Source organism: Monodelphis domestica, chromosome 6 (genome assembly GCF_027887165.1).
Source record: "Monodelphis domestica isolate mMonDom1 chromosome 6, mMonDom1.pri, whole genome shotgun sequence".
Taxonomy (NCBI): Eukaryota; Metazoa; Chordata; class Mammalia; order Didelphimorphia; family Didelphidae; genus Monodelphis; species Monodelphis domestica.
This window is the reverse complement of record NC_077232.1, coordinates 18,559-44,217: the sequence shown is the minus strand read 5'-3', so window position 1 is coordinate 44,217 and position 25,659 is coordinate 18,559. Positions and strand designations below refer to the sequence as shown.

The window sequence follows — 25,659 nt, the reverse complement described above, 5'->3', positions numbered from 1 at the left end:
TTTATCCCATTTCCTAGAATCTAACACAAACATTAATCACAGTCCCCATAACAATTTATCAATAAATGGCAGGTTCCCACAGTTTAAAGCTTTTTGAGTATGCATTAATATCATAGCAAGTATATATATATATATATATATGTATATATATATAACATATTACTGCAGAAAAAATAATAGCAATTGCATGTACCTTTAGTACAAGAAATGAGAAAAAAGGGGAAAAAATCAAATGTTCTAATCAAAATAAAAGAAAAGCAATAATAAAAATAAGGAAAAAGAGAAAAGAGAAAAAATTCAGGAATTCAACATGTTATTAAAAAAAAGCATCCACCTGTCAATGGATTATTATCTCCAATGCATGTATAGGGTACAGTCAATCAGTTTCAATAGAATATGTTCTCTTTACATGTGAGCAATGAATCCAAGAGTCCTTCTCTCCAACCTTTATAGATGTTGGAGTAGTTAACAATATTTGGAATGGCCCTTCCCAGGAACCTAATTATCGATCCATTACCTGCTAATTCTGTGAGAAGAAGGGGCACAGAATGATAGAGTGTAGAACTTTATTCAAGACAATCAGAAGGAACATTCAGTTTAACAACAACTACAGGTGGTTCCTCAGAGTAGTTTTGATTTGCATTTCTGTGATTATAAGAGATTTAGAACACTTTTTCATGTGCTTATTAATAGTATTGATTTCTTTATCTGAAAATTGCCTATTTATATCCCTTTCCCATTTACTAATTGGAGAATGGCTTGAGTTTTTAATACAATTGATTTAGCTCCTTATAAATTTGAGTAATTAGACCTTTGTCAGAGGTTTTTGTTACGAAGATTTTTTTCCAATTGGTTGCTTCCCTTCTAATTTTGGTTGCATTGGTTTTGTTTGTACAACCCCTTTTTAATTTAATGTAATCTTTTTCTAACTCTTGCTTGGTCTTAAAATCTTTCCTTTCCCAAAGATCTGACAAGTATGCTATTCTGTGTTCACCTAATTTACTAATAGTTTTCTTCTTTATATTCAAGTCATTCACCCATTCTGAGTTTATCTTGGTGTAGGGTATGAGTTGTTGATCCAAACCCTATCTCCCCCATACTATCTTCCAATTTTCCCAGCAGTTTTTGTCAAATGGTGGATTTTTGTTTCAAAATTTGGGCTCTTTGAGTTTATCATAGAATGTCTTGCTGAGGTTACTTAACCCAAATCTATTCCTCTGATCCTTACTTCTGTCTCTTAGCCAGTACCATATTGTTTTGATGACCACTGCTTTATAGTACAGTTTAAGATCTGGCACTGTTAGGTCCCCCTCCTTCACATTTTTTTTCATTATTTCCCTTGATATTCTTGATCTTTTGTTCTTCCAAATGAACTTTGTTATTGTTTTTTCTAATTCAGTAAAAAAGTTTCTTGGTAGTTTGATAGGTATGGCATTAAATAAGTAAATTAGTTTGGGTAGGATTTTCTTTTTTTATTACATTAGCTTGTCCTATCCATGAGCAATTAATGTTTTTCCAATTATTTAGATATAGTTTTAATTATGTGGAAGTGTTTTGTGGTGTGTGTTCATATAGTTCCTGTTGTTTGTCTTGGCAGATAGATTCCAAAGCATTTTATATTGTCTAGGGTGATTTTAAGTGGAATTTTTCTTTCTAACTCTTACTGCTGAGATATGTTGGAAATATATAGAAATGCTGATGATTTATGAAAGTTTATTTTGTATCCTGCAACTTTGCTAAAGTTGTTGATTATTCCCACTAGCTTTTTGGTTGATTCTCTAGGATTCTTTAAGTAGAGAATCATGTCATCTGCAAAGAGTGATAACTTGGTCTCCTCCTTGCCTATTTTGATGCCTTCAATTTCTTTTTCTTCTCTAATTGCTACTGCTAGTGTTTCTAGTACAATGTTAAATAATAGAGGTGATCATGGGCATCCTTGTTTCACTTCTGATCTTATTGGGAATGCTTCTAGTTCATCTCCATTGCAGGTGATGATTGCTGATGGTTTTAGATATGTACTGTTTATTATTTTTAGGAAAGTTCCTTCTATCCTTATACTTTCTAGTGTTTTCATTAATAATGAGTGTTGTATTTTTCAAAGGCTTTTTTCGGCATCTATTGAAATAATCACGTGGTTTTTGTTGTTTTGCTTGTTGATATAGTCAATTATGTGAATGGTTTTCCTAATATTGAGCCATCCTTGCATTCCTGGTATAAATCCCACCTTATCATAATGAATAACCCTCGTGATCACTTGCTGGAGTCCTTTTGCTAGTATTTTATTTAAGATTTTTGCATCCATGTTTATTAAAGAGATTGTTCTGTAGTTTTCTTTCTCTGTTTTTGATTGATCTCACTTTGCAATCAGTACCATATTTGTGTCATAAAAGGAATTTAGTAGAACTCCTTTGCTTATTATGTCAAATAGTTTGCATAGTATTGGGATTAGTTGTTCTTTGAATGTTTGATAGAATTCACTTGTGAAACCATCAGGCCCTGGGGATTTTTTCTTAGGGAGTTCTTTGATGGCCTGTTCAATTTCTTTTTATGATATGGGATTTTTTAAGAATTCTATTTCTGCTTCTGTTAATCTAGGCAATTTATATTTTTGTGAATATTCATCTATATCACCTAGCTTGCCATATTTATTGCCATATAATTGGGCAAAATGGTTTTTAATAATCGCCTTAGTTTCCTCTTCATTAGAGATGACATCTCCCTTTTCATCTTTGTAATAGTTAAAATAGTTTGTTGTCATAAACTGTGATGATTAAAATAGTGGAAGATATAAATTGTTGTAGATAAAAGAGTGGATGAGTAAATTGTGACTGCAGAAAATATGTTTTCACTACAGTGCCTTGTTTTTAAATCAATATATAAGGTGGTCACCACGGAAATATTCCCGACTATTCAACAAACCCAAGTCAGCTGGGTTTTATAGAGATTTTAATTAATACAAAGGTGGAATTAAATAAAAGGAGAGATTGAGAGAACAGGGGAATAATGAGAAAAGGATAGGCTGGCCCAGGACAGCCCTGGCCAACCCAGGCCTAAGCCTTAAGAGAAAGATCAGTCAGTCCTAAATCACTCACCACAAGATCTTTCCAAGCAAGGATTCTAGTGACACTAGGCCAGCTTCATCTCAGCTGACTCCACCAGCTCAATTCCTGAATCTCAATGTCCATCTGAATGAATCTGAGCTCCTATTTAAAGGGAATTTTCTCCTATGTCTCCTCCCCTAAGTTCTCACATCTACCAATCACAGTAGATGTTTTTCAAAGGACAGACCATTCTTAGTTCACACCTGAGTAGACTAATCTTTTGAGTAATTCACACCTGAGTAGGCTAGAATCTCTGAGTAAGTTCTCACCTCTTTGCTCCTTGTAAGTTCACAAGTTGTCTGACCTTTATAGGTACTTAGCACCCTTTTGTATTATATCCAAAAATAGGCATGGCTTAAAGAACTTTTTGTCTTACTATAAGTATGGGATTAAGTACTTTTCATTGTTTAGCAAAGAGTCTACAACTTTATCTTCCCCTAGGGTAGACTTAAGTAGGGGTTGAGTAGAGGTCTCACATTCCTGATCTAAGTAGAGTTCTCACATTCCTGATCTAAGTACCTTCACTGCCCAAATGGGGAATGGTCCCAGTGGGGATTTTTTTTAAGGTTTACAATCCTAACCTTATGAAGTAGGGTCTGAGAATTTTTAAGGTTCACATCTTTGATAATGTTAATTTGGTTTTCTTTTTTTCCTTTATTTTATTAGATTGACCAGTACTTTGACTATTGTTTTTGCTTATTTTTTCAAAGCACTATCTTCTAGTCTTAATTATTAATTCAATAGTTTTTTTACTTTTGATTTCATTAATTTCTCCTTTAATTTTTAGGATCACTAATTTAGTTTTCATCTGGGGATTTTTAATTTGTTCACTTTCTAGTTTCTTAATTTGCATGCCCAATTCATTGACCTCTGCCCTCCCTAATTTGTTAATATATGGCACAAGGATATAAATTTCTCCCTGTGTACTGCTTTGGCTGCATCACATAGATTTTGATAGGGTGTTTCAGCATTGTCATTTTCTTCAATGAAACTATTATTAATTGCTTCTATGATTTGTTTTTTAACAAATTTTGGAGAATCATATTATTTAATTTCCAATTAATTTTTGATTTGCCTCTCCATATACTCTTACTAATTATTAATTTTATTGCATTATGATCTGAAAAGGTTGCATTTATTATTTCTGCTCTTTTGCCCTTGTTTGCCATGGTTCTATGCCCTAATACATGGTCAATCTTTGTGAATGTACCAGGTGCTGCTGAAAAGAAGGTGTATTCCTTTTTGTCCCTATTTATTTTTCTCCACATATCTATTAACTCTAAGTTTTCTAAGATTTCATTCACATCTCTTACCTCTTTCTTATTTATTTTTTGGTTTGATTTATCTAGTTCTGATAGAGGAAGGTTCAGGTCTCCCACTAGTATAGTGTTACTACCTATTTCATCCTTGTACTCCACTAGTTTCTCCTTTAGAAATTTGGATGCTATACCATTTGGTGCATACACATTGAGTACTGATATTTCCTCATTGTCTACTTTCCCTATCTCTTTTAACTAGATCTATTTTTACTTTGGCTTTGTCAGATATCATGATTGTGACTCCTGACTTCTTTTTCTCAGTAGTAGATCTTTTGCCTTCCTGAATATCGTGTTCTATGTCTTTTGATCCTTTAATGTAGAAGCCACTAGTTCCTGTGTGATTTTGATTGTAGTTCCATGTTATTTGAATGGTTTCTTTCTGGCTGCTTGAAGCACTTTTTCCTTGGCTTGGTGGCTTTTGAATTTAGCCATTATATTCCTGGATGTTGTCATTTGAGGATTTCTTTCTGAAGGTGATCTGTTAATTGTTTCAATTTCAATTTTATTTTCTTGTTCAAGGACCTCTGGGTAGTTATCTTTGATAATTTCTTGAAATATGGTGCCCAATGTTTTTTCTTGATTGTGGCTTTTAGGTAGTCCAATAATTCTCAAATTATGTCTCCTAGATCTATTTTCTAGGTTAATAGTTTTTTTCAGTAAGATATTTCATGTTTTTCTCTATTTTTTTATGCCTTTGATTCTGCTTTAGTTTCTTGATTTCTCAAGAAATCATTAGTTTCTAGACAGTGAATTCTGATTTTTAAGGCCTGATTTTCCTCTGTCAGTTTGGTGAAGGGTGAGTCATAAAAATAAAAGATTTATTGAAATATATAAGGATAAAAAGGATTTCTCATTCCAAGAGATTCTAAATCCACCCAAATAAACTCCTTGGTTCCATAAGGAAATGCTTCTCTTGTGTTTCCCAGGCTACACTGATCCTCCCTGATCTAACTAACCCAAATTTATACTCTTCTAAATAAAACTATCACTATTATTTATAATCCTTAACTTCACCTTACAGTAATAAAATAACAAAGGCTAGGTGGTTGAGTCTCAACAAGAATCATGTTAGGACTCTGAGTCTACCTCCAGTAATTATTTTTGGGCTTGAGCGAGATTCACATTTTTCTTTGAGGCTTTAGATGTAGCAGTATTGACTTTGTTGTCTTCTGAGTTTGTCTTTTGGTCTTTGTTACCAAAATAACTTCCTTTGTTGTTTCTTTTTTGTGGTTTGCTTAGTCTCCAGCCTTTCCCTTTTCTTTTTAATTAAAAATGGCTGAATTTTGGTTCTGTTGCTGTGGTGAAGGGAGCACTGTACCAAGGGTCAGCTTCTTTGTGCATCTGCCTTCAGAGCTAGCTCTGGGGATCTAAATGTTTTCAGTTCTTGCAAAGTGATATGATCTAAGGTCTGTGTTCTGGTCTGCGAGGAGCCACAAGCACACTTTTTCTGCTTTGGAACTATGTTCATGGTCTTCTGCTCCACAGGGGCTGTATGGGTTTGTGTGTGCTGGTGCTCCTTCTCATGTTGCTACCATGCCTGAAGACTGTGACCTGGATCTGTAAATAGGCAATGCCACAAGGGTCTTGCACCCAGAGTATTCTGAGCAGTTGTCCAACACTTCTTACAGTTTGTGGCTGAGAGTCCCTAAAGCGGTGCCTGCTCTCTCTGCCTATGCTATGGTGGGTCCTGCCTTTGCAGTGCTGCTTTATGCTTCATTTCTGCCTCAGCACAGCAGGATTTTTTGTGCGGGTCTTCTAAGTCATTTTGAGCCAGAAGACTGTTTCACCCTGTCTTTTTGTGGGTTATGCTACTCCAGAATTTGTTTCGAGGCCTGAGAGTTGTTTGGAGGGTAGTTCGAAGGGATCAAGTGGATCTGGGTACCTCTGCACCCCACTGGGATGGTGGCTGTGGCAATGCTCCAGCTTCTCGGAGCCAAAGATGACCAAGCAGCCCTAAAGAGGGCCCTTCCCCAGCACTCCATACATGAGAGGTGATTCCAAACCCCAGAAAGTGCTGATGACAGTGTCTCCTGGCTAACATATCTACATGCCTATTTACCAAGAGGAAATCTTTGAATCGAAAGTGGTTCAAATTCATAACTTCAACACATTTGTTAACAGACCCAATTTCAGGGTCCCCGTAAATGGTGGTTAAGTATTCTCCGCTGAAACCCCTCCCTATCGGTTAATTCCTTACTAAGTTCCTCCACTTGGTCTGGGAGTGGCTCTAGTTCCTCCAGCTTCATTGCCTTAGAACTTTTATAGCAGGATGTCAGCAGGGCTGATAAGACTTTTATGGAAGCAGAAAATGGAACCCCACAGAGGAAAGAACTTAAAGAAGCCTTTGCTACCCTTCGCCCAAGAGGAAGTAATCATAATAATTAGCCATTTGGGAGCAAAATCCAGTTTTCAAACTTTCTGACTACATGTTTAAGTGGATTTTGGGGCTTTCTTGAATCATTTAGAAGATTTTCCCATGGCTACAAGATTCATGTTCTTCTCTGCCGCGCCCCCTCCCCCCATAGCCAATGGGCAGTTCCACTGGGCTTCACATATCTGACTACATTTTTATAAACAATTCGGTCCAGCATCGCACAGCATCCCTATTCCTAGCAGCACTTTGCACCCAACGGCTCCCCAAATCCCACAGCAGAGGAAACATTTTCGAACCAGAATAAGAACAGGCACAGCATCATGTGTCTGAAGCTCGCTGCCCGTTGGGTGCTATCAATTCAGGTGAATGGATTTCCAAAGCATCGCACTTAGACAATCCTGCATTCATTCGATGGCTTTTGATCGCTGGAGAGCAAGAGTGCTTGTCGTTACTGCGTGTGTGCTAAGCACTTTACAATCCCGTAACCCTTGAAATGGCCCAGGGAGGTGGGTGCTATTAGCCTCCTTTTACACACCAGGAAACTGCGGCAAACAAAGGTGCAGCAATTTGTTCAAGGCCACCCGACGAATACATTTCAGAGGCAGTTTTCCCATTTCCCCAACTTACGGCTTCAATGGCCAATAGCAGGTGCATTTCACATCGGGTTCGGCTTGGCCACGATGATCCTGGTGGGACAACCCGGCTCCTTTGAAGTGAGAACACTTTGTAATTCCGTTTTAGAGCTCAAGTCAAAGCTGGATTCTCGACCACAAGGAGGAAAGGCCCAAGTCTCAGTTTTCCCGGGTTTACTCAGACTTGCGGTGGGGCGGTCACATTTCCGTAAACACTTGGGGTTCCTTTAACGCCATCCCGTGAGCCAAGTCCGGTTCTCTGGGTCTAACCTGACTCCACCTCCAAGCTCCAAGAGGCCACACAAAGCCCAAGTCCGTTTCCTGTGAACTTCCGCCTCCAGTTTTCCCAATGTGAAGGATAGGGGAAGGCTCTGCCTGGCTTCATCTCAACGGAACCCAACGGTTCTCGAGTTCCCTTCCAAACTCCGTTTGCCCCGTTAGTGCAGACGCCAACTCTAGCTTCCTCGCCGGCTCTGCCCCCTGAGGTGTTTCTCTCTCCTCTGCTTTTTGGGTCCCTCCAGAGGCCTCGGCTCAAAGCCGGCTCACCTTTCATCGTGCACTCCGATTCCCCAGCGCTCTGCGCCTTCTTGTGGGAGCTCCCATTTCAGTTTACCTCGACAATGTGACTCCGTCCTGCTAGCCTCAGTTCTCCTTGTTCCTGCCCTCCCCAGAGGGCAAGAAGTCCTTTGAGCCTGAGGCACTGCAGTCTCCTTTGACTGTCCGGACCCAACTTGGGCTTTGCTTGGCAAAGACGCTGCACAGTTAAGTGACTTGCCCAGAGTCACCCTGCTGGTAAATGCCCAGAGCCAGATTTGAACTTGCTGCCTACCTGCGTCTTCAGAAATCCACCGCGAGTTGCATTTCTTTAAACCCTAATTTGGAGACTTGGATTAAAGCTATGAGGCTTCGGCCGCCATTTTTGGTTTCTGCTGATTTGTACGCCCAAACCAGGGAAGGGACTTCCCTCCTCATCCCTCTCTCTAGCTCTGTGGTCTCCAGCGTGGCCACAGCTGTGAAAGGATCTCCTGGTTCTGAAGCCGGCCCAAGTGTCAGTGAGAGCAAGTTTGTTCTGATGCCTCATTGGCCTTCCGGGCTCTTGTTATTCCCTCTGCAGGGATTTCTTAAGCAGGCCTCTGGGGAGACCCCATCGCTCTGCCTCTCCTGGGAGGTCAATAAGGGCTTCTCTGAGGGTTTCCGGTGGCTTTTGAAAGATTTGTTAATGCTAAATATTTCTCCATGTTTGCGTGATTCATCTCCCTTCCCCCCTCCCAGAGCCACAAGCAACCCCACTGGGTTCTTACTTGCTACCTATGGCCTTAGCATCCATTCTGGGCCCCTGGAGGGCTCCTCAGTGCCCAGAAATAGGGATCACTCACCGTGCTTTTCTCTCCAAGACACCAAGGCCGCCTCGGGACTTGGGGGGGGGGGGCGGCTTCCTGGTGACAGAAATGGAGCTTCTCACACCTGCGTTTGCTCGCACCTGTGTGTCCACCCCCTGATCTGTTGGCCGGCCCGTTTCTACACAGAGCCCACGGGAGGCTGTGTCCAGAGCCGTGGTCACTGCCTCTGGGGCCCGTCCGTGCTGTGGGAAGGCAAAACCAGCTTTGTGTGGCCTTTCAGTGACTTGGGAGGGTCTTGTTAGTCTTGCCATCCTTCACCGAACCTGAACCAAGAGAGGCAGGAGGAGAGCCTGGAAGCAGCCCAGGGGAGCAGGGAGGATGCCAACTGCGCCCTCACAAGCAGGGCAGGCAAAGAATAAGGGAAGAGCCAGTCATGAAGCACCTACTCTGGGCCAGCCACCGCGCTAAGCCCTGGACGAGGAGTAGCCATTCACTGCGAATTTTCCTGCTGCAAAGGGTGGCCAATGTGGGTCCTCAGGGCGATAGGCGAGGGAGTAGGAAAGCAAGTCCTGAGAGGCTTCCTGTAGGAGATGGCACATGCAATAAGGCATTTGGAGAAGCAGAGGGGATGGGGAGCCGTGGGACATGGCCTGTACGAAGGTGGAGGTGAGGAGTCCATGCTGAGGCGCAGGAGGGAGGCCGGAGAACGTGAAGAAGAGGGGTGTGTCACGGAGTAGCCCTGCTGAAGGCCTCTCCCTCAAGTCCATTCAAAGCAGATGGGCTATTTCTCTAGCTCTCGAGCCCCCATCAGTGTGTTTGCCCATATACGGGAGCCAGGCCAAGGCATTCACTAGGATGTCATGGTAAGGCCATAGAGCATCCTCACCCTAAAGCCGGGGCACCTTCAGTGGGAAGACGGGGAGTGAGGCACACATGGAGAGAGCTCCTGGGGCCAAAGCAACTCATGCTGGCAGTGAGTCTCCATGTTCTCCTCCTCCTCCTCCTCCAGGGAGGCCTCCCACGTGCCCTTCCCCAATGGGCTTCCTTCCTCTTCTCTCCATCCTCCCACAGTGATTTCATTGGGGGATGCTTGAGGAGAAAAGAGAAAAGTTTTAGGCAAGACTTTTGCCCTGGTGATGGCCCAGAGTCTGGGCACATCAGAGGCTGCAAGGCTGCAAAGCGCCCTAAAATGTCCACTGTTCATATACAGTTTTGGAACACAGAACAAGTGAGGGCCAAAGCTCAAAGCCAGTTTTCTAGCCAGACTGCTGTTTGGTGATCCGGGCAGGGTTCGAGACAAGCCGGACCTGGAATTCCTCAACAATATGTTTGTTCCTCCAAATGGAGGAGTCTAGTTAGATGCCCAACTCCAGGGTGGGATGGAGGAGCGCCCAAGCTCCAAGTGCTCTGGGTTATCAGGAAAGCGCCGACTGGGGCTCCACGTTCACTTGTTTCTTTTGAGGGGATCCAGCCATAAGACTGGCAGGGGAAGGGAAGGCCCACACGGCCCAGTGCGTGCTCAGAGTGCCCCATAAAGCGGAGTGGAGACGGAGCCAGACGATCTCGGCCCATCTGTGCCCAGCGGACTGGTCCCGGCCACAGCACGCGCCTTTCCCTCCCACCTTCTGATGTCCTCACTAGGACTGGGTCGTTCGCCCAAAAGACTCAAGTAAGGGCTGGAGATCGCGACTGGCTCGCGGGGGCTGAGCACAACCAGCCCATTCAAGGCAGCACAAGGGCGGTTCTGATGGACAGCACCATGCCCTGGACTGGGGCAGCAGAACTGGGTCTGGGGAGGCTCTTAAGCGGGGCAGAGAGGGCTCTATCCAGGGAGCCGCCTTCATGCTTGGCAGGAGTCCCTGGAAGTTGGGGGGTAGGAGTGGGGGAAGGGGGGCGGCAAGGGGGACCGGGGCGGAGTGGGGAGAGGTCGGGAATCTCCTCGGGCCTCACCCGGGCCTGCCCTGAGCCCCGCCCCTTTCCCTCATCCTTTGGTCGGCTTTTCATTTAATGCCTGGAGCTCGCAGATCTCCACTTCACTCGCCACTGCTGCCGGGCGCCCCGAGTCCTCTCCAGAAACGCTTGAAGCTGCCCGAGCTGCCCCCGCCATGCCGGACCACACTGTCATTCCCATGCAGCCTGTGGAGCCCGAGAGGAGGCTTGGGCGGGACCCTCCGAAGGACTACCTACTCTTCTCCCTTTTCAACACCGTCGTGCTGGGAAACCCCTGCTGCCTCGGCTTCGTGGCGCTCATTTATTCCGTCAAGGTAGCTTCAGCAGCCGCAGGGCAGGGACACCCGGGGGAAAGATCCTGTGCCCTCGGCTCCGCCCTCCCGTCTCCGTCCTCCCCTTCTTTCTTTCCTCCTCTCCCGCGCCTCTCTTCGCCCTTCTCTCCCCCACCCTGCGCCCCACTTTCGCTCCGTCTCCCCCTGCTTCTTTCCCTTCAGGAGAAGCGCGGCTGCAGGGGCTTCTGGAACTCTGGGCACATCCGGGGTGTCAGGAGCACCAAGCCGGGTCCTCCCTCCCCCATCGACTGCGCCAGGAGGGGGGAAGGTGGGGGACAGCAGGCCTTTCCTCTGAGAGGGGCCCCGGGGTGGGGGAGGGCCCCCTGGAGGCAGCACCCAGAGTGAGGGTTAGCTGGGGAGTGTCCAGAAGGGAAGAGGGCAGCCTGGGAGAAGTAGAGACCAGAGCTGGCCCGAGGGGAGGGAGAGAGCTGGCCAGGAATGTGTGTGTGTGTGTGTGTGTGTGTGTGTCCCTGGATCCACATGTGTGTGCAGGCTGTGTGCTCTCGCTCTCGCCCATCAGTCCGTCTGGGCCTTCCCCCTATGTAAGGAGTTTGGGCTTGGCTCTGTGGGCAATGGGGAGCCATGGCAGGCCTTAGGCAGAGAGCTGAAGCCCAGCACCTCCCCCTGCAGCAGCTTTTCGGGGAGGAGAGGGAGGAAGTTGGAGCGAGCCTGGGCTAGGCAGGACCGTGGGAATGGCGGGGACGGAGAGCCTTGGCCATCCTTGGCCGTTGGGGGAAGCCGGAGGCCGCGGGGTGTGTGCCAGGGCTCCGGAGGACAGTGCAGCCAAGCAGAGAGCCCGTCTGGGGCTCAGAATACAGCTGGAGCCGGGGAAGGGCCTGGAGGGAGCATCGTGGAAGCCCCGAGAGTGGCTGAAGACCAGGGCCGAGTCGGGGGGAAGAATCTCCCCCTGGGAGGGGGAGGTAGGCTGGGCTGGATCCCCAGGGGGAGCGGGAGGGAGGGAGGAGGGCTGTGGGCTGGGGACTCCCGAGGGCGCAGCCTGCTCCCAGGCCTTCCTCCTTCTGCTCCTTTCAAAGCTCTGCCCGAGCCCCAGAACTGCAGGCTCAGTGCAGCTCCTGCTCCTGGGCCCCCTGGGGTGGGGGTCCTCGTGCCCATTGGAAAGGTGGGGAGACTGAGGCTGCAGGAGTCTCACTGTGTGCCTTTTTAGTCCAGGGACCGGAAGCTGGTCGGGGACTTGAATGGCGCCTTGACCTACGCCAAGACCTCCAGACAGATCAACCTTGTTGCCATCGTGCTGAACGTGCTGCTGCTGGTCGGGGTGCTAGTCATACTGTTCTTGTTCCTGCTTCCTATGTCTAAAGCGCTTGTCCAGAACTCGAGCAATCCACCTTACTAAGTATCCATCCGCCTTGCACCCCCAGGAACCCCGTCATGCTCCCCAGACCTGCAGCTGCCAGAGTGCTGCCTCGCCCGGGCACATTCCCCGCAGCCCCTGCCGGCCTGTCCCTCCCCAGAATGCTCAGCGCCCGGCAAAGGGGGCACAAAATAAAAGCTTGTGGAATCGGTGCCTGCGTTGGTGTGTCAGGGCCCCCAAAGGCCTCCGGGTCCCTCTGATTCTCCCTGTGTCCCTTGGGGGATGAGACGGCGGGGAGGGCAGGAGTCAGAGGAAAAGCAGAAAGTCCGGGAAAGGAGGGAGGGGCCTCGGGTAGGGGATCTGGAGCCACAATTCACCGGGGTACATTTTGTGGGCTGAGAGCAGGGAAGTGAATGTCCTGTATTCCAATCCCTCCTTGGGGACTCGCTTCCAAAGGGACCTCCGGCTCTTCCCCTGCCTTGTTTCAGTATCCTCAGCTGTAGAAAGATGGTGATGCTTTCTGAGGTCTGGGGGCATGGGGGGGGGGGGGGAGGCGTGCTCTCTATCTATGATCACTAGGAGAGGGCCCCCCCCCCCCCCTTCTGGGAGTTTCTCATGAATGAGCAGCAGTCTGAAAGAGGAAGAAGAGGGGAAAGAAAGCACTGATTGGTGGTGGGCAGATCCTGAGGGGGTTCCAGGAAGTTCAGGATTTTAGCTGAGACCTGCATTCAGCTACATGTGACCTTGGGCAAGTCCTCTTGCCCCTGCAGGCCTCAGTCTCCTACTCTCAAGATAGAGATGGGAGTGGACTGGCTAACCTCCAGAGGACTCGCCAAACTTTGCCCTATGACCAGTGACCTGGGCTGAAGAAGTTCCTGGGGTTTCTGGGAGTTCTGAACTCAGCTTTCCTCCGGGAGCTGGGAGGTGCATTCTTCTGATGCCGAAAACGGTACAAAATGCTTTTATGTGCAAGCGGGGGAAATCAAATAGTAGGTAAAAACCCTTTCCGTGGCAGGCCTTGAGGTATCCAGGCTGTGGGGCGGGATTGGTGGCCCCTGGTAATTTCAGATGGAATGCAGGGGAGACTCCAGAACTGGGAGCTGGCGGGGATGTCCTGCCCAGTCCTCAGAGGGAAGGACGCCTGCACTACCCAGCCAGCAAGTGTTTGTCCATGCTCAGCTTGGAGATCCCTGAGGAGGATGGGAAGCCCACTCTTCTCTGAGACAGCTGGGACTGTTAGGAGGGCCTTTCTTCCTTCTGTCCACCTCGGACTGGCCTCTAGGAACCTTCTCCCCTCTTCCTCCACTGTCTTTGCTCACGGTTTTGCTCTCTCAGACAAACCGGACCAAGCCTGTCTCCCCCACAGGCAACCCCTGACACCCTTGAAGGCAGCTCCCAAGGGTCACCTTTCTCTGCCCTCACACAGGACATTTTCAAAAAAGAAAAAGAAAACCGGCGCACGCCATTTCTGGGAGGTAGGCCGTCTACTCCAGCACGGGCCTTCTGGGATCCTGCTTGGTCACTGCTGATCAGAGTTCTGAAGTTTCTTCCATCTTCCCTTGTCTCTTGCTCCCGTCATCCAACCAATGGCCGAAGCTTTGTCAGGTCTTCCATCTCATTCTGTCCACTCCCACCATCCTAGCTGGTTCAGGCTCACTCTGTACTCGCAGCTGGTCTCCCTTTCTCCCACATCTCCCCTTTCCCCGTGCAAACTTGCTACACGCAGAGGCCCTCGTCTGCACATCTCAGCTTGTTCTCCAGACAGTGAGACCCTGCTCCACTGAACTGACCTCTTACTACTCCCTTGGGGGGGGCGGGGGGGGTTGGGAAAATCTGGAGGGGGGATTCTCCAGAAATGAGGAACTGGCATACTTGGCTAATGCTTCAGCCAGTAGTTTGTGAGCGGGGAGTGCTCAGGGAGCAGGTAAGGAGCTCTGCTGCTGGAGTCCAGGCATAGCTGGCAGCCTGGAGGAAGCAAGCAACAGAGATGGAAATAGCCTGAGTCACCCGGTCACACACAGGGAACGTGGGCTTGGCTGGGATCCCCAGGGGACCTGTGCTTGGTTTAGAGGTAGGTGACTTAGCTATATGGGAAAGCGCACTTTCTTTTCTTAAATGCATGTGCTTTCTTTTCCCAATTATGCGTAATAACAACTTTCAACGTAAATCTTCTGAAGTTGCGCATCCAAATAATCTCCCTCCCTCTCTCAGAGATGGTAAACAATTTGTTCTGGGCCGTACCTGCAGCGTCCCACAACACTTCCTCCCATTTTGGTCACTTATATAAGACCAAAGTCCCCCCCAAAGAGCCCCCCCAGACTAAAGCAAAGAACCGTCTGCTTTCATCTACATTCTGCCTCTGACCACGCTTTCTCGGAAGGCAGAGGACAACCTTTGTCCTTCAGAATTGTCCTGTAGCACTTACTGGTGAGAGTAGCTAAGTGCCTCCCAGATGATCTCGTACGGTATTTCTGTCACTGGGTCCGACGCTCTCCCAGTTCTGCCCATTCCACTTCGCATCAGTTCATGCAGCAGCAATCATCATTTCTTATAGCAGAAGAGTGTTCCATCACCCCCATATGGCAGAATTTGTCCAGCCATTCCCCAGTGGATGAACATCCTCTCATTTTCCAATTATTTGCCATCACCAAAAGAGCAGCTGCATTTTTGTATGATTCGGTACTCACCCCCACTTTTTCAAAATCTCTTTGGGACACAGACCTAGTAGTGGGATTACTGGATCAAAGACAAGGCAGTTTTCTAGCCCTTTGGGCCTAGTTCCAAACTGCTATAAGGCTGAAAATGGGGGTTTTGACAAAATAAGACGGGAGTTTTTAATAATTTAAGTTTTAATGAGAATATAGTAGAGTCGTAAATGAATATTATCCCTTTAAGGCAGAGAAAAGAAAACTTCTGGCATCTTTTAACAATGAACAATTTAGTTTAATTAAAATAGAGATAGTGAAAGAATATAGTAAAGGAAGGAAAGATAGAAAAGAGGAGAGGTTACTAAAATATACCTAAAATTCCTAAGGACTATCTCTAACTGTCTTTTGAGATAGTGTCTTCTTGCTTGGCAAACACTAAGCCTAAATAACCTACACTATCTATAAATGATTCCCAAACTCCCTAAAATAATAGACCTCCACCACTCACTCACTCCAATTAGTTTTCTATAGCAGCCCAACTGTCAGTATTCAACTGACAGCAGCTGCTTGCCTCAGAGACAGACCTCCTGCTCTCTAGAGATCCCAGAGGCAAAAAGCCCTCTAAAAGCTAAAGCCAAAGATCCTCTCAGTAAGCTCAGGCCCGCCTTTATATTCTAGCAACTAATGCCAACCACATTACCAGCAACCAACCCTCAATGGCCAACTTACCCCAGCAGTCAACTTCCCCTCAACTACCAGCCCTAATTATCAGCAACTGACTCACCAATTGTCAGTAACTGACAGCCTGCAACTGAAGCTGGCTCAGCAAAGGGATCCCCAGTTCCTACTTCTTGTCACTGTGTGCTGGTTAATCCCTGCACATCTCTATGGTAAGAGGACCTCCAGGTCCCCCATTAAATTAAAGAAATTAACAAATTCCTTTTTACACTGTTCTCTGGAATGGCTGGATCAGTTCACAACTCCACCAGCAATGCATTAGTGTCCCAACTTTGCCACATCCCCCCCAATGTTTATCATTTTCCTCTACCATCATATTGGCCGATCTGATAGGTATGAGGTGCTATCTCAGAGTTGTTTTAATGTGCAATTCTATAATCAAGAGTGATTTAAAATAGCTAATGAGTACTTTCCAGAAGGACCAGAAATAGCTGAGCCCCTCTCAAGGAATAGGTACAAGCACAGCAATAGTATTCTGTTATGCAAAAGAGGGTGAGTTTATGGAAACTGGAAAAAAGGTGCAGGTGGGTGCCAGGGACACATAATCCCACAAAGAGCATGAGGTTAGAAGTTTCTTGATATCTTAATATCACAGTATGGTCACTGCTCTTGCCAAGAATAATCCATAAGCATATTACTATTTCAGAAGGAATTGCAGGTAGGCCTCAGGGACATACAGCTGCAGAGTGTCGGGATTTAGGGCCTTCTAATAATTCTGTACCACATGGGGGACACAGTCACATGGGCACACAGAAGACAGACACACCATAACCTTTCCCACTAACTGTCTCACTATTCCAAAGCTCTTTCGTTAATCTTCTGAGATTTCTTGTGTCCAGTCTTTGTTTGTCAATATTTTCCGCCCACTCTTCTGAGTTTGTGTCTGGAGCCTCCTTGTCACTGCAGCAGTTCTTTATGGCCAGGCTTTTCCTTTCTTTGCTCATTCTTCCAGTTTCCTTTATGCCACTGGACTTGCTGTTGGTGCTGAGCTCTGTTCATCTCTGGGGGGGATGCCTAGTCCAATCTTCTGTCCTTTCTGTCCTGATGCTGCTTTCACAGCTCACTCTGGGGATATGCAGGTTTTTGGTGCTCCCCAAAGTGGTGGGATCCAGGGAGAGGTCTGTTCGCTGCTGTTCTGTTCTGAACTCTGTGAGTTCCTGACCCAGGGGTGCTCCGTTGGCTTCTGTATGGTTGAGTTTTCATAGACTCAGACACTGGAAGCCTCCTGGCAGGCTCTGCAGGTTTGAATGACCAAACTTCCTGCTGGTCTCCCCTTTGGACTGGAACTCCTGTCCTGGCTCTTCTACTGTTAGAGTTAGGCGTGGCACCGGGGCTCGAGTGGACTCTCCCCTCTTCTCCTGAGCTCAGAGCCACAAAGCTACCTTCCCGGAACTTGTTCTGTTCTCAGTAGTCAGCTGGCACTCTGCTCTTCCATTTGCTACATTTTCTCTTTGCCCTGATCTGTGTCCTGAAACTGGGCAACAGACAGGGGAACCCTCAGAGGGCATCCGAGCCAGTTCAGGAGTCCCTTGGGATCTTCTCCTGTCTTGTACTAGTTTTCTCTTTGTCCCTGGCCACTGGAATGCTCCCCATTGCCTTTGGCATAGGGTTGTGCTCCTGGCCAGTCTCCCATCCCTGGTGTCTAGACCTCTCTCTGTCTCCCTGTGCTATTCTGAGTTGGAAAAAGGACTTAGCGTGACTTGTTCTTGGATTTCTCAGACAGAATGTGGTCTAACACTATGGAGAAAGTGAGCTGGGCGAGCTAGGCAGAAAGGCTTGCTCTCATTCGGCCATCTTGATTCCACCCCCCCATCCGTCATTTCTTATAACACGCTTGTATGTTATAACGTATCCTGCCATTGTCTTGTGGATGGCCAACTTCTCAGACGATCATTTTATGATGATATAGAAATGGCTGCTCTAGCATAGTTTTATTCTGAGGATGGTCACTTGACTCTTTCTTGGGGGGTGGGGTGGGAGGAGCCAATGGTTTTCTTTTCTTCACATTTTTTCTTTTCTTTTCATTTAAGTATTTTTCTATGGTTACATGACTCATGTTCTCTCTCTCTTCGCTTCCCCCTCCCAGAGCTGACAAGCAATTCCACTGGGTTATATGCCTAGTATTACTCAAAGCCTGGTTTGATATTATTCATTTTTGTAATAGAGTCATCTTTTACCCCCCCCCCCCCATCCTATATGTGTGAACAAGGAATTTGCCAAAGACAAGGGAAACCTGCAATTTGAAGAAAAATGTTTCTGGAGGGTCACGCGGCATATTCAGACCTTGCTGGGGATGGGAGAGTTCCATGAAGGAAAGCTGGTCAGTCTCCTTATCTAAGACTCTGGGAAAGAGCTGGACGGGAGACAGACTCTTGGCAAACCCTCTTTGCCTGGCTGAGCTGAATGAAGGCTTCTGGCCCTAAAGTGAAGACAGCCTTGGATTACAATTTCCCTCAGGGGCACTCAAAGCTGCATTCCTTGAAGACAGTTTTCGATCCCACCCTCAGAAGTGACCACAGGAAACAGTTCTCGGGGTTCTCCCTGTTGTCCCTCTCCCCTCTCCCTTCCTTTCAAGAACGTAGATGAGGTAACTTTAAACGACAACAGAACTGTCTCAAAGTCTATGTAATGGGAGGGGGATTTTCAAATCATCAAAAGAAGGCTGCGAGGGCTCCACTTACGCTCTGGTCTGGACTGACTGACTCCACTAGCTGTCTAGCTGAGTGGAGGAAAAGGGAAGCTGTTACACAGAACCCAGTCCTGAAAGCAGCTGCTTCCTGGTCCCTTCATCTCTCAAGTTCCCTCTCTCACTATTACATGTGCATATAAACAAGTGATGAATCACATGTTTTCCTTCTGTGTTTCTGCTCCCACAGTTCTTCCTCTGGATGTGGAGAGCTTCTTTCTCGTAAGTCCCTCAGGGTTGTCCTGGGTCATTGCAGTGCTGCTAGTAGCAAAATCAGTTACATTTGATCGTGCCACAATGTATCCAGCTCTGTGTACAAGGTTCTTCTGGTTCTGCTCCTCTCTCTGCATCAGTTCACTGAGCTTCTTCCAGCTCACATGGAGTTCCTCCAGATCACCATTCCTTATAGCACAACAGTATTTCATCCCTTTCAGATACCACAATATTTTCAGCCATTCCCCAATAGAAGAATACACTCTCACTCTCCAAATTTTTGCTACCACAAAGAGCACAGCTATGAGTATTTTTTAAAAACGTGTTTCATTATTATCTTTTTAGGGAACAAATCTAGTAATGGTATTGCTGGATCAAAGGGTAAGTATTCTTTTAAAGCCTTTGGGCATAGTTCCAAATTATCTTCTTCTTGGATCTCTTTAGCGGGATAGGCCTAGAAGTATGCAATTTTAATAGCTTTTGGGAGAAATTGCCTCTCCTAATGCAACCCAAGATTCAGTTCTGTTTGCTTGTTCCTCTTCTTTAGTCCACTGAGATCCCCAGATCTTCCTCAGAACAACTCTTAGCTAACCACACCTACCCATACCTAAGTGAGAGACTCTGACGGTCATTCCTATTGGGTTTCATCTTTTAGGTCCTGCCCATAGCTAGATTGTCATTTATTGGGTGAATTCTCCCTCCCATTGTCTTTAAACTGATGGAGATGCTATCTAAGTCAGTGGAAAACATGCTAAACAGCCACAGCCCAAGAAGAGATCCTTGGGGCTCTCCCTTAGGGACCTTCTGGTGTTGGGCCACCAACAATGATACTTTGAGTCCAGACATCCCAACCATTGTGAGTGCATCTGAATGGAATATCTTCTATTCTGCCTCTTTCCATCTTCACCACAAGAAGAGAATGAGATACTTTATCAAAAGTTGACTATGATCTAGTCAACTACACCTACAGCATTCTTGTCTCCTCACTGAGCAGCCCTATCCCAAAGGGAAATGACCTGTCCTTGCTCTTTATGATCCCTGCCTCACTTTCTCCAGGTTCCCAGTCACTTCTTGAATGATTCTGGATAGAATCTTCCTAGGAATCAAAGGGAAGCTCATTAGCCTGTGGTTTGTAGACACTGTTTTGTCCTCCTTTAGTTTTATGGTATCTCTTCTGCTTTTGGTGTTCTCTCAGTGATCCCTCGGAGTGGACCTCCAGTATCACATCTTTTATGTCTTTCCATCTGGGCGAGGAAAATGACTTCCAGATGGGCAGCAGGAGCTTTCTAACCCTCTTCTTACCGATTTTGGGAGCAACTCTCTGTTAGTGGTACTTATTCTGAGAGAATGAGAAGTTAGGAGATCTGCCTTCTCTCTGTTGTTAGTCATTGGGCTCCGTTCATCCCAAGTAAAGGTCTTGTCCCTTCTTTGGCCCTCCTTTCCCCTCTGGAGCTCAGTGTAACAGGGGACTGGCCCCTGCTCCCCCTGACCTCAGAGCACAGACAGGGAGGTCAGCCTGCTGCTGACCCACAGAGTGGTTTGGGAAGTCCACTTTTGCAAGTGGGTGATGACATAGACTGGAAGGGAAGCTCATGAACCCTACCCAAGTCAGACTATGGCTTGAGTCCTTTTGCTTCCCTTGTGGCGGGTAGACAAGCTCCTGAAGTTGACAGGCTTTGATGGGAAGTCTAGAGCTCTTGGCCTTACTGCTGCTGAGAGAGTATCTAGGCTCCCTACTGGCTGCACCCTGAAGCTTGTGGCTGAGCTGCTGCTTTGGTCCTTATGTGAAGGAGTTTTGGAAATGGAATGGACCAAGCAGTGACTTTGTGAGGATTTGAAAAGTTGGGAGAGCCACCAAAAATCTGATAGGTGGGATCCAGGCCAAGGCTTGGGACCACTGAACTCAGTCAGCCAACAAAGTCCTAAGGAGGGACCTAGCCCCAGCCAGCAGTGGAATGACTCCCACAACCAAGACACTCAGTCCCATGTCCTTTTTTAGCTGTAAACTTGGCAAGGCAAATACTTTGTAGTAAATGCTTCAATTCTGAGCTCACTCTCCCTAGGGAACACCGGGGGAAATGGGCCCCTAAGCAGTTGGGAGGACCACATTTCCACTTCTATTGTTTCTATATCTTCTCAGTCAATATTCCTTTGCAAAAGCTAACTGATGATAATTAGTGATCTATAAAGGCTCAAGCCATTAGAAATGCTGAGGGCAAGGTGCAATCTTGCCTTGGGATCTGATGTCACCTCTGCCTCAACATACTGTTCCTCCTTTTCAAAGAGGGTTAGAACATCCCAGAATGACGTCTCGACTTTCATGTGAATTGGATTTAAGTTAGGCAGAGTTGCACAAAGTCATCAGTCTCATCCCACTCTTCCAGTCTTTAAAGTCCAGCGGCAAGACAAAAGCCAGGTCTAGTGGTGATGGCCTAGGGTGCAATGGATGACCTTGGCATCTTTGATTTCTGTCCAAGCTCTAAGCATTCCACAGCACCTGCTTCCACTGCCATCATGACTGTTGGAACACGTTGTTCTCAGCCCCCCATTCCACCAGATGAACTCTTACACGCTTGGAGTAGATGCCCCCTAACACTCCTCTAGCATATAAAAGGCTACAACCACCCCCAACCCCCTTTGCTGTTCTTAGTTTCCTTTTCCACACCCATTTGATTCTGGTTTTAGTGCTTCTGACATTGATTTCATAGGGCCACGCCCCACTCATATTCCTGGAGGGTTAGGGAGAGATGGTTGAGATGCTGGTGGAGAGTAGGGTGGAATGAAAGAGATTTCTGGAAAAGGGAGCCCTTGGGCTGGATGTTAAAGGACATCAGAGATACAGGTTGGAGGAATAGGGTGGGAGGAATTGATAAGGGCTGAAAGAAGCTGGCTAGGAGCAAATAATAATCTGTAGTTCTATGAATGTTGTCCTGGCCTACCACCTACTGACCCAAAGAGAGAAGACCCTGGTCCTGGACCTCACTTAGGAGGCGAGGGAATCTAAGGCTTATCCTTGAGGCTCTTTTGACTTAGACTTCATGGTGTAAATGATATTTTTAGGGTTGTGACTTAAAATCTAAATTAATTTGGTCACCAAGGAAATCCCATAATAAAATACCCAAGTCATCTGGAAGTTTATGGTGATTTTAATTGATACAGAGGAAAGAAATTAAGAAAGAGAGAGAGAGAGGTGGGGGGGGGTGTAAACCTTAAAATTTCTTAGACTTATAAATGTTGGAAATTTCACCAATGGGAAATTTCATACTTGAAAAATTTCCTACTGATAGTCTATTGGAATGTGAACCCCCCCTTGGCATGGGAGGGTCCTTCTCCTCCCTACTTAAGATTACTTTAGGACAGAAACCTTTTGCTGAACAATGGAAAGAGCTTTGACCTATGCTTAAGCATAGAACAGGAAGTTCTTTGAGTCATGATTGATTTTAGAATTGATACAATAGAGATACTTGGAATGACAGAACCAGGTTTTGGAACTTCCAATCTCCACCCTGCTCAGGGTAACAGGATTTAGGAAGGGCTGCAGCAAAGGATCAAGATTTAATTATTTGAGAATATGACCTTCAACAGACATGTGCAAAGCCACAGACCTCTGGGTGGTCCTGGGTTAAGCTAGAACCACCATTGGCGCAGGGAAGACATGGACAGTGATTGGTAGATGTGAGAACTGAGGGGAGGGAACTTAGATAGTTTCCTTAAAGATAGCGGGGTCTGACGACTAGGGAGGTGGGAGAGGTTTTGCTCTGAGAGGCTGTGCTCTGAGAAGCTTGCTCTGAAGGAAGCTGGAGGTGGAGGCCCCTGAGACTGTTTCTCCATTTTGGTCACATGAGTGATAGGGACTGGTCTCTTTTCTTTGCCTCAGCTATCTAAGGGCTTGGGCCTTTTGGCCCAGCCTAAACAGAGGGGGTATTTAAGCCCTATTCTCTTCTCTCTCTCTCTCTCTCTCTCTCTCTCTCTCTCTCTCTCTCTCTCTCTCTCTCTCTCTCTCTCTCTCTCTATCTCTCTCATACCTTTCTTCCTCCTGTTTGTAATTAAACTCCATAAAAGGTTGACTGCTGATTTGAGTTTTCATTAAGGAATTACATAGCTGAATTCCTTGGCGACCTCAAATTAATATATATCAGTCTTTTAAAGTGATTTCCTTGCCGGGGGGGGGGGGGTGAGGTGGGGAGAAAGTTAATTTAAACTGCTCCAGCTCAGGCTGAGCCAGGTAGGAGTTCAAGGCCTTGGCCAAGGGGCCTCTCCTTAGAGCCAAGGGAAAAGGGAGTCAGTCTTTTTTTTTTTGAATTTTTATTTTTAATTTCAAACATTGTTCCTTGGTTACAAAAATCATGCTCTTTTCCTCCCTCCCATTCCCCCACCCATCCCATAGCTGAGGCACAGTTTGACTGGGTATCGCATGTGTTCTTTTTTTTTATAACATTATTTTATTTGGTCGTTTCCGAGCATTATTCATTGGAGAAAAAGATAATTTCCCCCCCGCTCCCCACCTATCCCATAGCTGACATGCGATTCTACTGTGTATCACAAGTGTTCTTGATTCGTACACATTTCCATGTTGTTGGTGTTTGCGTTAGAGTGTTCATTTAGAGTCTCTCCTCAGTCATATCCCCTCAACCCCTCAAGTCTAGCAGTTGCTTTTCCTCGGTGTTTTTACTCCCACAGTTTGTCCTCTGCCTGTGGATAGTGTTTTTTCTCCTAGATCCCTGCAGATTGTTCAGGCACATTGCACTGACACTAATGGAGAAGTCCATTACATTCGATTGTACCACAGTGTATCAGACTCTGTGTACAATGTTCTCCTGGTTCTGCTCCTCTCACTCTGCATCACTTCTTGTGATGTTTCCAGTTTTTTCCAGAGGTTGTTCCAGTCTCCATGGAATTCCTCCACTTTATTATTCCTTTTAGCACAATAGTATCACCAACATATACCACAATTTGTTCAGCCATTCCCCAATTGAAGGGCATCCCCTTGTTATCCAATTTTTGGCCACCACAAAGAGCGCAGCTATGAATCTTCTTGTACAAGTCTTTTTCCTTATTATCTCTTTGGGGTACAAATCCAGCAGTGCTATGGCGGGATCAAAGGGCAGACAGTCTTCCCTTTGGGAATAGTTCCAAATTGCCCTCCAGAATGGTTGGATCAATTCACAACTCCACCAGCAATGAATTAATGTCCCTACTTTGCACCATCCCCTCCAGCATTCATTACTTTCCATAGCTGTCATGTTAGCCAATCTGCTAGGTGTGAGGTGATACCTCAGAGTTGTTTTGATTTGCATCTCTCTGATTATAAGGGATGTAAAGCACTTTTTCATGTGCTTATTAATAGTTTTGATTTCTTTGGCTGAGAACTGCCTGTTCATGTCCCTTGCCCATTTATCAATTGGAGAATGGCTTGATTTTTGTACAATTGATTTAGCTCTTTGTAAATTTGAGTAATTAAACCTTTGTCTGAGGTTTTTATGAGGATTGTTTACCAATTTGTTGCTTTCCTTATGATTTTGGTTACATTGGTTTTGTTTGTACAAAAACTTTTTAATTTGATGTAGTCCAAATTATTTATTTTGCATTTTGTGACTCTTTCTAAGTCTTGCTTGGTTTTAAAGTCTTTCCCTTCCCAAAGGTCTGACATGTATACTATTCTGTGTTCGCCTAATTTTCTTATAGTTTCCTTCTTTATGTTCAAGTCATTCACCCATTTTGAATTTATCTTGGTGTAGGGTGTGAGGTATTGATCAATTCCTAATCTTTCCCACACTGTCCTCCAATTTTCCCAGCAGTTTTTATTGAATAGTAGATTTTTGTCCCAAAAGCTGGGATTTTTGGGTTTGTCATATACTGTCTTGCTGAGGTCACTTACCCTGAGTCTATTCCACTGATCCTCCTTTCTGTCTCTTAGCCAGTACCAAATTGTTTTGATGATCGCTGCTTTATAATAAAGTCTGAGATCTGGGACTGCAAGACCCCCTTCCTTTGCATTTTTTTTTCATTATTTCCCTGGATATCCTTGATCTTTTGTTCTTCCAAATGAACTTTGTTATGGTTTTTCCTAATTCTGTAAAAAAGTTTTTTGGAAGTTCGATGGGTATGGCACTAAATAAATAGATAAGTTTGGGTAGGATGGCCATTTTTATTATGTTAGCTCGTCCTACCCATGAGCAGTTATTGTTTTTCCAATTGCTCAGATCTAGTTTTAGTTGTGTGGAGAGTGTTTTGTAGTTGTGTTCATATAGTTCCTGTGTTTGTATCAGCAGATAGATTCCTAAGTATTTTATATTGTCTAGGGTGATTTTAAATGGAATTTCTCTTTCTAATTCTTGCTGCTGAAATGGTTTGGAGATATATAGGAATGCTAATAACTTATGTGGGTTTATTTTGTATCCTGCAACTTTGCTAAAATTGTTGATTGTTTCAACTAGCTTTTTGGTTGAATCTCTAGGATTCTTTAAGTAGACCATCATGTCATCCGCAAAGAGTGATAACTTGGTCTCCTCCTTGCCTATTTTGATGCCTTCAATTCCTTTATCTTCTCTAATTGCTACTGCTAGTGTTTCTAGTACAATGTCAAATAGTAGGGGTGATAATGGGCATCCTTGTTTCACTCCTGATCTTTTGGGAATGCATCTAGTTCATCCCTGTTGTAGATGATGTTGGCTGATGGTTTTAGATATATGCTGTTCATTATTTTTAGGAAAGACCCATCTATTCCTATTCTTTCTAGTGTTTTCAATAGGTATTAGTGTTGTATTTTGTCAAAGGCTCTTCCAGAATCTATTGAGATAATCATGTGGTTTTTCTTGGTTTGCATGTTGAATATTGAACCATCCTTGCATTCATGGTATAAATCCTACATGATCATAGTGAATGACCCTCATGATCACTTGTGGAGTGTTTTTGCTAGTATCCTGTTTGAGATTTTTGCATCTGTTTTCATTAGGGAGAGTGGTCTATAGTTTTCTTTCTCTGTTTTTGACCTGCCTGGTTTTGGAATCAGTA

At 45.6% G+C, this 25,659-nt stretch overlaps 1 protein-coding gene across 2 annotated transcripts; it reads left to right on the top strand.

The window, feature by feature from the left end:
* Window positions 1–10,785: 10,785 nt before the first annotated feature.
* LOC103106173 (dispanin subfamily A member 2b-like) lies at window positions 10,786–12,571 on the top strand. Of its 2 annotated transcripts, none has more exons than XM_007505847.3 (2): window positions 10,786–11,030; window positions 12,214–12,571. In XM_007505847.3, exons 1-2 carry the CDS (start codon window positions 10,872–10,874, stop codon window positions 12,400–12,402), a joined length of 348 nt encoding a protein of 115 aa, XP_007505909.1. In that variant the 5' UTR covers window positions 10,786–10,871; the 3' UTR covers window positions 12,403–12,571. The 2 variants fall into 2 exon arrangements, with proteins under 2 accessions (XP_007505909.1, XP_016282554.1); XM_016427068.2 differs by lacking the exon at window positions 10,786–11,030 and adding an exon at window positions 11,243–11,968.
* Window positions 12,572–25,659: the final 13,088 nt, after the last annotated feature.